Source organism: Geotrypetes seraphini, chromosome 2 (genome assembly GCF_902459505.1).
Source record: "Geotrypetes seraphini chromosome 2, aGeoSer1.1, whole genome shotgun sequence".
Classification (NCBI taxonomy): domain Eukaryota; kingdom Metazoa; phylum Chordata; class Amphibia; order Gymnophiona; family Dermophiidae; genus Geotrypetes; species Geotrypetes seraphini.
The window spans coordinates 280,782,399-280,794,512 of NC_047085.1; the positions used below are offsets into that span (position 1 = coordinate 280,782,399).

Below are 12,114 nucleotides of genomic sequence, written 5' to 3' on the forward strand. Positions count from 1 at the left end.
TTACCATTTTCCTTTCTCTGGAAAAGATTTTGTTCTACGTTAATACCCTTCAAGTATTTGAACGTCTGAATCATATCTCCCCTGTCTCTCCTTTCCTCTAGGGTATACATATTCAGGGCTTCCAGTCTCTCCTCATATGTCTTCTGGCGCAAGCCTCCTATCATTTTCGTCGCCCTCCTCTGGACTGCCTCAAGTCTTCTTACGTCTTTCGCCAGATACGGTCTCCAAAACTGAACACAATACTCCAAGTGGGGCCTCACCAATGACCTGTACAGGGGCATCAACACCTTCTTCCTTCTACTGCCTACTCCTCTCTTTATACAGCCCAGCATCCTTCTGGCAGCAGCCACTGCCTTGTCACACTGTTTTTTCGCCTTTAGATCTTCGGACACTATCTGCCGAAGGTCCCTCTTCCCGTCCGTGCATATCAGCTTCTCTCCTCCCAGCATATACGGTTCCTTCCTATTATTAATCCCCAAATGCATTACTCTGCATTTCTTTGCATTGAATTTTAGTTGCCAGGCATTAGACCATTCCTCTAAACTTTTGCAGATCCTTTTTCCTATTTTCCACTCCCTCTTCGGTGTCTACTCTGTTACAAATCTTGGTATCATCTGCAAAAAGGCACACTTTTCCTTCTAACCCTTCAGCAATGTCACTCACATACATATTGAACAGGATTGGCCCCAGCAATATATCTCCGATTAATTCCATATCTAGGTCATCCTGTTGTCTTGGGGGTCTGTATATTACGCCAAGATACAGGCATTTGTCCTTCCCTCTGACCAAATTTACCCAAAGGGATTCCCCAGTGTAGTGGACATCTGTGATTCTGGTGACCTTAATGTCATCTTTAGTATATAATGCTACACCTCCTCCCATTTTGCCCCCCTGTCCCGGCGAAGCAAGTTGTAACCCGGTATGACCATGTCCCACCCGTGGGAGTCCGTGAGCCAGGTCTCAGATATCGCCACCACATCCAGGTCGGCATTCATTTCTGTTTCTAATTCCAGGATCTTGTTTCCCCAGACTGTGGGCATTTACGTACATAGCCCTCCATGTTGTATGTTTGTTACGTATCAGTGGGGATGTTCCCGCTTGAGCTACTTGGACACCTTTAGCATTATTCGCATGTTTTGTACTTTCCCTAGACCCAGAGTTACAACGTGCACCTCTCCTGGACTCCCCAGACCCAGAACTACAGTGTGTTCCTATCCCAGACTCGGAAATGTGTGTACCCTGTGGGGGTATTCCCGCTTGGGCTACTTGAACTCCTTTAGTACAATTTGCAATGTGTGTTCTCTCGCTGGATCCAGAATTACAATGTGTACTCCCCCTAGACCTAGAATTACAATGTGACCCAGAATTATAATGTGAGCCAACCCCAGACTCGAAAGTGTGTATACTCTCCCCTGACCCAGATCGGTGTTTACTTACCTTAGTCTCAAAAAAATATTGCCAGCTTAGCTCGCCAGGTAGGTTGTTTGTGCCCGTACCCTCCCCCAACTTACCTAGTTTAAAGCCCTGTGTAGTAGGCGGGCTAGACGGTGTCCAAGGACTTTCTTCCCTCTTGTGTGTCAATCCTCTGTGTCCCTCCTCCCAAGTCCATCTCGCTTCTGTGTTCTCATGTCTAGCCATCTTCTGTGTCCACATACCCTCCTATATCTGGTATTGCCCCACTGACTGTATCCATATACCATCCCCATAAAGCATTCCCCTTTGTGTCCCTGTTCCTGTGCTCCTATTCATGCCCACCATCCCTCCTCTTTTTGTGTCCAGCTTCTCCCCTCTTACTCTTTTGCACCAAAGTGTCTCTCATCCTCTCTTTCCTCCCTCCTTCCACTGTGTTAAATATTTCACTCCCTTCATCCCTTTGGCTCAGCAAGCATCTCTTTCCCTTCCCTCTCCTTTGCAGGTCCAGTACCACTCTCCTTTCTCTCAACATTCCCCAAGGAACCAGCACCTCTCTCCCTTCCCTCTAGCTCCAGCTCTGAGCCATGAATCCAGTACATCTCATTTCCCTCCAACTCCCAGCTTTAGGTCTAGCACCTCTTTTTCCCGTTCAACTCCAGACCCCCCTCCACATCAGTACCTCTCTCCCTTCCCTCCAACTCCAAACCTACCCCCCCCCCATTGGTTCAATACCTCTCTACCTCCCAGCCCAAATCCTGCACTGTCCTCTAGCTCCAGCTTTGAAGAAAGATAGCATCCCCCTCCCACGAGTACATCAATAGCAGCAGGTGACATCCCCCACCACAGGTCAGCATCTCACAGTTCCCCTCACTCCTACTTTACCCGATCGAGTCATGCTGAAAAATCTTGAGAAGCCTGTTGTGAGGCCTTCCTTTAGCTCAGGGGTAGGGAACTCCGGTCCTCGAGAGTCGTATTCCAGTCAGGTTTTCAGGATTTCCCCAATGAATATGCATGAGATCTATCTGCATGCACTGCTTTCAATGCATATTCATTGGGGAAAACCCGACTGGAATACGGCTCTCGAGGACCGGAGTTCCCTACCCCTGCTTTAGCTGATGAGTCTCTCTTTGATGTAACTTACAGTATCGCAAAACTGGAAGATACATCAAGGAGGGTCTCGGCAGAAGGAAGGCCTTGGAACAAGCCTCTGAAGATTTTTCATCATCGGCATGGCTGGCTCCTTCAGGTAAAACTGCTGCCGCGATGAAACATCTTCAGAGGCCGACGAGACCCTCCTTGATGTAACATCCAGTTTCACAAAACCAGAAGTTACATCAAGGAGGTGCTCATTGGCTAAAGAAAGGCCTCAGAGCAGGCTTCTCAAGATTTTTCAGTGTAGCTCAGCTGATTCAATCAGCGCAAGGGGAAGGTAGGCGTGAGGGGAACTGGGGAGTAGATGCTGAGCTGATGTTGCCATGCTGACCCTGGAACAATTTTTGCCGTGGGAACAAGGTCATTTACTGCTCTAGCCATAAGTCAGCTACATTGTTTCCCAATTTTGCGGGCTAACCATGGATTCCCTTTACTGTGTCATTCTCTAATCCAGGTCTCCATCAGTGCAAGCAGGTGGAGAGATCAAGAGATTGTGAAAGTAGGCAAGCTTGTTGGAGACAGCAAGACATTCCACATAGCACATGAGAAAGGCAGGGAAGAGAAGGGGGGAGGAGAACAGAAATAAGATTGGTGACATTGCGGTGTGACCTGCATGAGTAGGGCGAGAATTGATTGGGATCAGGATTGGGATTGATATCTCCGGTGAAGAGAAAGAGAACGAGCAGGAGAATAAGGTGAGAATAGGAGACGCATGGAGGGGAGGGTCTGCAGCACCGTCGCTATCAGAGAGGGCAGGGGCAGGCAGAGCCAACGACTGCGCACAGGTGGACTGCAGACTTGCGACCACTCTAGCACTACCCTTGGTATGCCACTGAATTGGTGTTAACTAGTAGTCAGCCACACAACTGCTGTTAGTCAAGATTCAGTAGCCCACATTGATATCTCAAGAAAACTTAGACATTGAAATGAAAGGATTATGCCAAAAAGATTACTGTCAAAAAGTAGTTACTGGTGATTTTATTCAGAACAGATCCAACAAATTTTCAGCCTGAAATTCAATGGATATTTTTCTTGTATGTATTATAAACACTATCTGTACCTGCTATGGAGTTCCTTAGAAAGTACTAAGCCATTTAACAGAAAAGACAAATTAAAATCTTTAAAGATTAAATATTTTACACACCAGTGTGTTTTTCTGGACTTTAAGTACATATGGCAACTATTTAGTCAAAAATGTTAAATAAATATCAACCCAGTCATGCATCACCTTGCAAACCACCTTTTTTTTTTTAAAGACTTTTCACTTGTCACTGGTACAGCATATATAAAACAAGCAAGATGTCTTTCTTTCATGCCTACTTGCCTGACTGAATGGAGATTTTATTTTGTTTTGAAGTCTTTATCAAACATGACTTGATAATCCCATTTGTTATGGAATATTATTTTATGCAGACAAGAAAAGATGACCCATCAGTGATCCGCCATCTTTCTTTTAACAGCATGAGTCATTCCCAAGAACACTACACCAAATAATTGACATTAATGCCAAAGTTGAACCCGCTGTCCCCCCCTCCCCTCCCATGATGATACTATTATAAAATTAATGTGTTAATTTGGCATTCATTCATATACTAAACACAAATAAGGGCTAAAATTTATAGTCACAGCAGACCACAACTCCACATAAAAGGACAAATCTTCAAAGTTGTGTTGACCTGCCAGGGGAAATGAAATGAAGATAATCAGCACAGTAAATGTATTTGCAATGAATGCACTGCTTCCCTATCAAATATTAATTACTTCATTTACACTTAAATGAAATGAGTGGGAGCAGATGGAATTTCCACAGCTGCTCTTTGGTGCTGCTGTCATGGAAAAAAGCTGAATAGAGGAGGGGCATCTAGAGTAAGGGTAAAACAATGCAGTCTTGACCTCTGGCCCACAGAGATTTGCAATCATTCATCAGTCTTGGAATATAATTGTAAGCATTTCCTCCAGCTTGTTGCCTTTCCTTTCTGTAAACACACCTGTTCATAAATAAGTTAAAATCTTTCCAACATTCATGGCCTTAAGTAGAAAAGAATGGTGGAAATGCACAGCACTGAAGAGAATATGGCAATTATACATTTTGTTGTTGTTGGTGGTGATTTTTTGTGATTTTTTTATTATTATTAAGTGTTCAGTTCAGGCATCAATTTGCTTCTATCAGCCATCAGAGACAGGAGGGGTGACCCAGCCATATTTCTCATGGGTCTTCACCAAGCTCTTAAATGTTGCTTCTGCCTCTTTGCGATTGAAGGACTTTTTTGACTTGCCAGCTTTTCTGCAGATGCGGCCCTGTATACAACAAGAAAAAAGGCCACCAATGTTAGACGTCTTAACAACTCAACTTGGTATTTAAGAAGACAATTTTCAAAGCTATTTGCCTTTGTAAATAGCAGTTCGTCATCTAAAGCAATATACATCAGAAAGCAATATATTTCTACATTTAGAGGAGGCAGTTTCTTGGGCAGCAGTGAAAATTTACGGTTTATATCATTTGCTATACTGCTTAACCTCAGAAAAAGAACAAAGTGGTGCACAATACAAAAATAGAAAAAGACAGAAAGAAATGCCAGTTGATAACAGGAAAGCATGTTCAACCAAGACAGCTGGGCAGATTAAAAAAAAAGAACTATAAAGCACATAAATTCTAATTCTAAATCTACACGTGGGGTTTTACAAATAAATGTTCTCACACAAAAAGTAAGGGCAAAAAGTTCACAAGCATTTTGGCCTGGTTCTATATAGGACGCCCAGTCTCAGAAGCCGCCTAAATCGGGGAAACAGGACTCTAGAGCAGACTACCTGACCAAGTCAAAAGCCGTCAAAACAGCAGTCAGGGAGGCTAAATTCCACATGGAGGAATCTCTAGCAAAGAACATCCAGAAGGGAGATAAGTCCTTCTTCAAGTATATCAGCGACAGAAGTAAAAACTCAGGCGGGATAGTACGTCTTAGGAAACCAGACGGAGACTATGTGGAAAAGGACTCGGAAAAAGCCCAACTGTTAAATGAATACTTCTGCTCAGTCTTCTCCCGAGAAGCGCCTCAGCTACAGACAAAGGTTGACTCAGTTGACCCATTTAGTAATTTCGAGTTTACGCCCAGCAGTGTCTACGGTGAGCTGTCAAAGCTCAAGGTTAACAAGGCAATGGGGTTTGACAACTTACACCCCAGGGTGTTCAGGGAGTTGAGTGATATCTTGGCGGAGCCACTGTCCGCGCTCTTCAACCTCTCCCTCAGTATAGGCTGCGTCCCGATGGACTGGAAGACGGCTAACGTCATTCCACTCCACAAGAAAGGCTCAAAAATGGAGGCAGCAAATTACAGACCAGTGAGCAAATTAATGGAAACTCTAATCAAACGCCAATTGGATACGATCCTGAATAAGGAGAATCTACGGGATCCCCATCAACATGGATTTACTAAGGAGAGATCCTGCCAATCCAACCTGATCAGCTTCTTTGACTGGGTGACGGGGAAGCTGGATGTTGGGGAGTCCCTGGACATCGTATACCTGGACTTTAGCAAAGCATTCGATAGCGTACTACACCACAAGTTGCTGAGCAAGATGAATTCTATAGGATTGGGTGACACATTGACGAAATAGGTGGGGAACTCTCTTGGAGGTAGGCTTCAAAGGGTAGTGGTGAACAGCACCCCCTCCGAAATGACGGAGGTGATCAGTGGAGTGCCCCAGGGCTCGGTCTTGGGCCCGATCCTATTCAACATCTTTATAAGAGATTTGACAGAAGGGCTCCGAGGTAAAATAACATTATTCGCCGATGACGCCAAACTAAGCAATGTAGTGGGCAAAAGCACAACGGACAAAAATTCAATGCCCGACAATATGATGCACGACCTACTTCTACTGGAGCGCTGCTCTAGGACCTGGCAACTCAGCTTCAATGCCAAAAAATGCAAAGTTATGCACCTGGGAAGACAAAATCCATTCAAGACTTATACCCTTAATGGCGAGATCTTAACAAGAACGGTAGCAGAACGAGACTTAGGTGTGATCGTCAGTGAGGACATGAAGGTTGCCAATCAAGTGAGCAAGCATCATCCAGGGCAAGACAAATCATAGGTTGTATACGCAGGGGTTTCGTCAGCCGTAAGCCTGAAGTCATTATGCCATTGTATAGATCCATGGTGAGGCCCCACCTGGAATACTGTGTGCAATTCTGGAGGCCGCATTATCGCAAGGATGTGCTGAGACTGGAGTCGGTCCAGAGAATGGCTACCAGGATGGTCTCGGGACTCAAGTATCTCCCGTACGAAGAACGGCTAGATAAACTACAGCTATACTCGCTCGAGGAGCACAGGGAGAGGGGAGACATGATCGAGATGTTCAAGTATCTCACAGGCCGCATCGAAGCCTTCTTTTTCAAGGGTACCACGGCAACAAGAGGGCATCCGTGGAAAATCAGGGGCGGGAAACTGCGCGGCGACACCAGGAAATTCTTTTTCACTGAAAGGGTGGTTGATCGCTGGAATAGTCTTCCACTTCAGGTGATTGAGGCCAGCAGCGTGCCTGATTTTAAGGCCAAATGGGATCGACACGTGGGATCTATTCACAGGGTAAATGTAGGGGAGGGTAACTAGGGTGGGCAGATTGGATGGGCCGTGGCCCTTATCTGCCGTCTATTTCTATGTTTCTATGTAACAGCTTTTAAGACTCACACATGGGCATCCTATAGAGCAGGAGTGCTCACACTTTTTTGGCTTGTGAGCTACTTTTAAAATGCCCAAGTCAAAATGGTCTACCAACAATAAAATTAAAAAAAAACACAAAGCACACTGTATGCAGAGAAAATGTTAATTATCATTTGTATTCGGGGTTTTTTTCAGAGGTCAAGGCAGATAACTTTAAAATATGCAAGGTCACCTCAGTAACAACTATACAAAATCAGACAAATATACCCCCTCCCCTTTTACTAAACCTCGATAGCGGTTCTGCTGTGCTGAATACCCCTCGCAGCTCGTGACACTCATAGGCTTCCTGCGCTAAAAACCACTATCAGATCGACTCGCACTGCCTTTGCGATCTACTGGTCGATCATGATCGACCATTTGGGCACCCCTGCTATAGAGAATTGCACCTAAGTCTGCCTAATAACCCGATTCTCTAACCGGCGTCTATGTCACAGGTATCAATTAGAAAATCAGGTTGCTGCTGAGCTTATTACGGCAAAGGATCTTCCTGCCGCAATAAGTTTGGTGGCCGCCTTTCCCCCCCCTGGCACCATCACCGGCAGGAGGGATGCCCAGTCTCTCCTGCCGGAATCCCCCTCCCTGAACATCGTGGGCATCCCCCCGGACCCCCCTCCATCCCCCTGGATCGAACCCCCATCCACCTTAAATTGTTGGCCAGCCAGAGACATCCATCCTGCCTCCAGCCGGCTGGCCCGCCTTCTCAAGAATAGTGGGATGCACCGGGGAGAGGCCTTAGCCTCTGATTGGCCCAGATGCTTAAAGTCCCTCCCATAGGCACCTGGACCAACTGTAATCTTAGGTCCAATTCGTAGTGCATTCTGGGATGTACTGGGCATGGCTTAAGATTCCGATTGGCCAGCTCCCTTAGGCCACTCCCATGGGGGGATGCCCACAATGTATGAGAGGGAGTTGGGGCAGGAGGGACTTGGCATCCCTCCTGCTGGTGATGTACAGGGGAGGGGGGTTTCCAGCAGGAGGGACTGGGCATCCCTCCTGCTGGTGAGGTATAGGAGGAGGCCGCAGCTGCTAAACTTATTGCAGCAGGGAGATCCCTTGAGGTGATAAGCTCAGTGGTCAAATCTGCTTACAATGTAGGCCAGCATTTGCTGGCCTACATTGTATGCGTTTACCGCAGGCTTCCTAAAGATATTTCCAGGCCAAGGCATGTACATGCATGTACATGCCTAGGCTCCTGGACGAACCTTTAATGTAAGCAGCCTGCCTCGGGATTTTTAAATGGCATCCTGCTTACAATCAGGATGTCATTTATAGAATTTGGCCCTTTGTACCCACAGCAACTTAGATTGTAAGTTCTCTTGAAACAGGGATAGACCTATTTCTCAAAATTATTTGCCTTGAATTATTAAGTGAAAAGGCTTTGAAATACATTCCATTCCATTACAGATTTCTATTCCGCCATTACCTTTCGGTTCAAAGCGGATTACAAAAAGAGTTATGGAAGAAGGGTTACAATGTTAGATCAGAGAAGGTTTCCAAGAGAGGGAAAAGTAGGATCTGGGGTTAGGGAGGGGATGGTAAGAGGGGGGTTAAGCTTTATCATGGTATTAAGCTTTATTAAGGGATTTCATGAAGAGTATAGTTTTTATTTCCTTTCTGAACATCTTGTAGTCTGGGGTTGTTGTCAATAGGTTGGAGACTTGGTTGTCTATCTTCGCTGCCTGAGTGGCCAGTAGTCCGTTGTATAGTTTTTTTCCTTTTTACTTCTTTGATTGGGGGGTAAGTGAATGGGGTGTGTGTTTTTCTATGCCTGGTAGAGGTGGTTTGGATGAGGTGGTCGTTTAGGTAGGTTGGGCAGTCTCCATTTATAGTTTTAAATAGTATACAGTAGAATTTAAATTGTATTCTTTCCTGGATTGGAAGCCAATGAGAATTGATGAATGCCTCAGTAATGTGATCATGTTTTTTCAATGAATAGACAAGTCTCATAGCTGTATTCTGAATTGTAAATAAAGTATTTTTCAAAGGAATGTACATGTGTATATTCCTTTTGAATGTGTACAAAAAGTGCATGCAGACTGTTCCAAAGCAGTCTGTCAAGTTCAATTTATTTAATATACCACAAATATAAAATCAAGGTTAAAATCTAAGCGGTTATCCCAGGATTTTCCTTGATATTTGGAAGCCATTTTTAGAAACAATGGGCTCCTTTTATCAAGGTGCGCTATGGGGGTTAGCGCGTCAGACATTTCATCACACGCTAACTCCTGCGGCAAGCCAAAAAACTAACGCCTCATCAATGGAGGCGTTAGCGACTAGCGCAGCAGGCGGTTGAACGTGTGGTATTCTGCGCGTTAACCGCCTACCGCACCTTGATAAAAGGAGCCCAATGACTCCAGCTGCTCACAGTCGTGTTCTTTTAGGAAAGCATTAATTTGGTAATTTTTTAATTATTATTATGCAGTTCTGGAAGGGGTTTTAGATAGATAAATTTATTTATTTACTTATTTGTGTATTTATTTTTCAATTATTATATTTACATATTTATTACTTTGGAAATTGGCTGGGTAGGGATGGGACATGGGATGGTAGGATAGAGATTGGTACGTAAAATTGCAATTGTTTAAATCTGATCTTTGATGTTTGTATAAATTATTTTCTTTTATTGCTGCTTTTTATTGTATTTCCTTATATTCAATAAAAATAATTTAAGTTAAAATCTAAGCGGTTAAAATCATACTTTGGGCTCCTTTTGCTAAAGTACAAGAGTTTTGCAGTTACCATATTTTTATTTTAGCAGTTGTGTGGCAAATGTAAGAAGAATGACATTAGAAACACTTTGGATACTTAATCATCATACTAAAGACATAACAGTTCTTTCAGAAACTGTCATTGCTCAGGCTATTGACCACTGTGCTAAGGATTTAGAATTCTTAATAACAAAGATTCAGATTTTGGAAAGTTATGAGACTGCCTCAATTAAAAAGAAAATCTATACCCAATGTGGATTGAAATACAGTAAAACCATGGTTTACGAGCATAATTTGTTTTGAAACCATGCTTGTAATCCAAAACACTCATATCAAAGCGAATTTCCCCATAAGAAATAATGGAAACTCAGACGATTTGTTCCACAACCCAAAAACTTTAATACAAAATACTATACATTTCTCCCTCTGTATTTGCGGTTTCAGCACTCGCGACTTCAATTATTTGTGATTTTTGGCGTGCTCGCTCCTCCCCTCCAAATTACTTCATCCATGGCCAATTTATAGAACTGCCACCAACACCTATTTTTTTTTCTGTGCGTATAAGTGCAAACTCGGACACTGCTGCATGAGGTCGAGGCTTATGACTGCCAAATCAAGTAAAGGGGTGCATACCTGCCATTGCAAAGGGGTGGGCTAAAGCCTCATTTCCACCTGGCCAAGTGCAACCGCAGCTCATCTCTGCCGGGACCCTTGCATGTCAGGTGGCTGCCCCCGTCGCCCCCTTCGAACTCCTGTTGCAATGGGCCAGTCTGGAGCGCCACCCAGCCATTGGCTAAGGCCGTCACGTGAGCACTGCTGGAATTTAGGTCTGTGGCTCCGAGGAGAAGAGACGGGCCGGGTGCAAGGGGTTGGAACAATGTGACAGGAGTTGGTGGTAGGCTTCTCTCTCTCCCCTGCTCTGTAGATGAGGCCAGGGTTAAGAAAAGACCCGGGCAGGCAGGGAGGAGGCGAATAACTTTCTCTATGAGAAAGTTATTCACGGTTTTTCCATATTTGCAGGATCCCCAATCTCCGCGAATACAGAGGGAGAAGTGTATGTACTTGTATTGCAAGACCTCACTTGTTTAGAACAGTCACTACACTCTTGCAGTGTCAGAGAGAGAAGAACCATCGGCTCAGTTGTGATGATGTAATGCGTGTATACTGTATGTACTTGTATTGCAAGACTTTTCGGCCCTGATTCTCAAAAAGTGCGTCCCGATTTTAGGCAGCTGTAGGCGTCTTACAGCTGTCTAATCAGCCAATCGGGATGCACGTTTTAAAAAAAAAAATGCTCCCCAGGCAGGCCTGAAGGCACCTCCGGGAGCCTAGGGAGACCCGCAAGACGCCTAAGCTCGCCTAAGGGCCTTAGGCGAACCTAGGTGGCCCTACGCGTCTCCCTAGTAGAGGAAGAAACCTTAAAAATGTAGGCCAGCAAAATGCTGGTCTACATTGTAAGTAGACGCAGCTGCTATACTTATCGCGGCAAGGGATCTCTCTGCCGCTATAAGTATAGCAGGCCGCGGCCTGTCCGATCGGATGCCCCCCCCCCCGACATTACCGATCTCCCTCCCACCCCGACACTACCGATGCTGGCAGGAGAGTGCCCAATCCCTCCTGCCCGAAGACAGCGCACCCCCCTCCTGCCCGAAGACTGCACACCACCCCCCGGCGCTAACAACCCCCAAACTAACCTGTTCTTCAGGCCAGACGGTTCTTTCCCGTCTAGCCGGTAAGCCCGCCTCGTCGAAATGAGGCGGGTTCGCCCCTTCCCGGCCCATCCCGCCGAAGCCTAAGGCCTGATTGGCCCAGGCTCTAGAAGCCTGGACCAATCAGGCCTTAGGCATAGCGGGTCCGCCCATCCCCACTTGGCCAATCAGACCTTAGACTTAGTGGGGATGGGCGGACCCGCTATGCCTAAGGCCTGATTGGTCCAGGCTTCTAAAGCCTGGGCCAATCAGGCCTTAGGCTTCGGCAGGATGGGCCGGGAAGGGGCGAGCCCGCCTCATTTCGACGAGGCGGGCTTACCGGCTAGACGGGAAAGAACCGTCTGGCCCGAAGAACAGGTTAGTTTGGGGGTTGTTAGCGCCGGGGGGGGGGATGTGCCGTCTTCGGGCAGGAGG

At 45.7% G+C, this 12,114-nt stretch overlaps 1 protein-coding gene across 1 annotated transcript in view; it reads right to left on the reverse strand.

Moving 5' to 3' along the window:
- Positions 1–3,520: 3,520 nt before the first annotated feature.
- UBE2QL1 (ubiquitin conjugating enzyme E2 Q family like 1) overlaps positions 3,521–12,114 on the reverse strand; it is a 149,568-nt gene continuing 140,974 nt past the window's right edge. Inside the window, exon 2 of the mRNA XM_033929744.1 lies at positions 3,521–4,863. Coding sequence (XP_033785635.1) covers positions 4,732–4,863 — 132 coding nt within the window. The 3' untranslated portion in view covers positions 3,521–4,731. The remainder of the gene's footprint in view (positions 4,864–12,114) is intronic.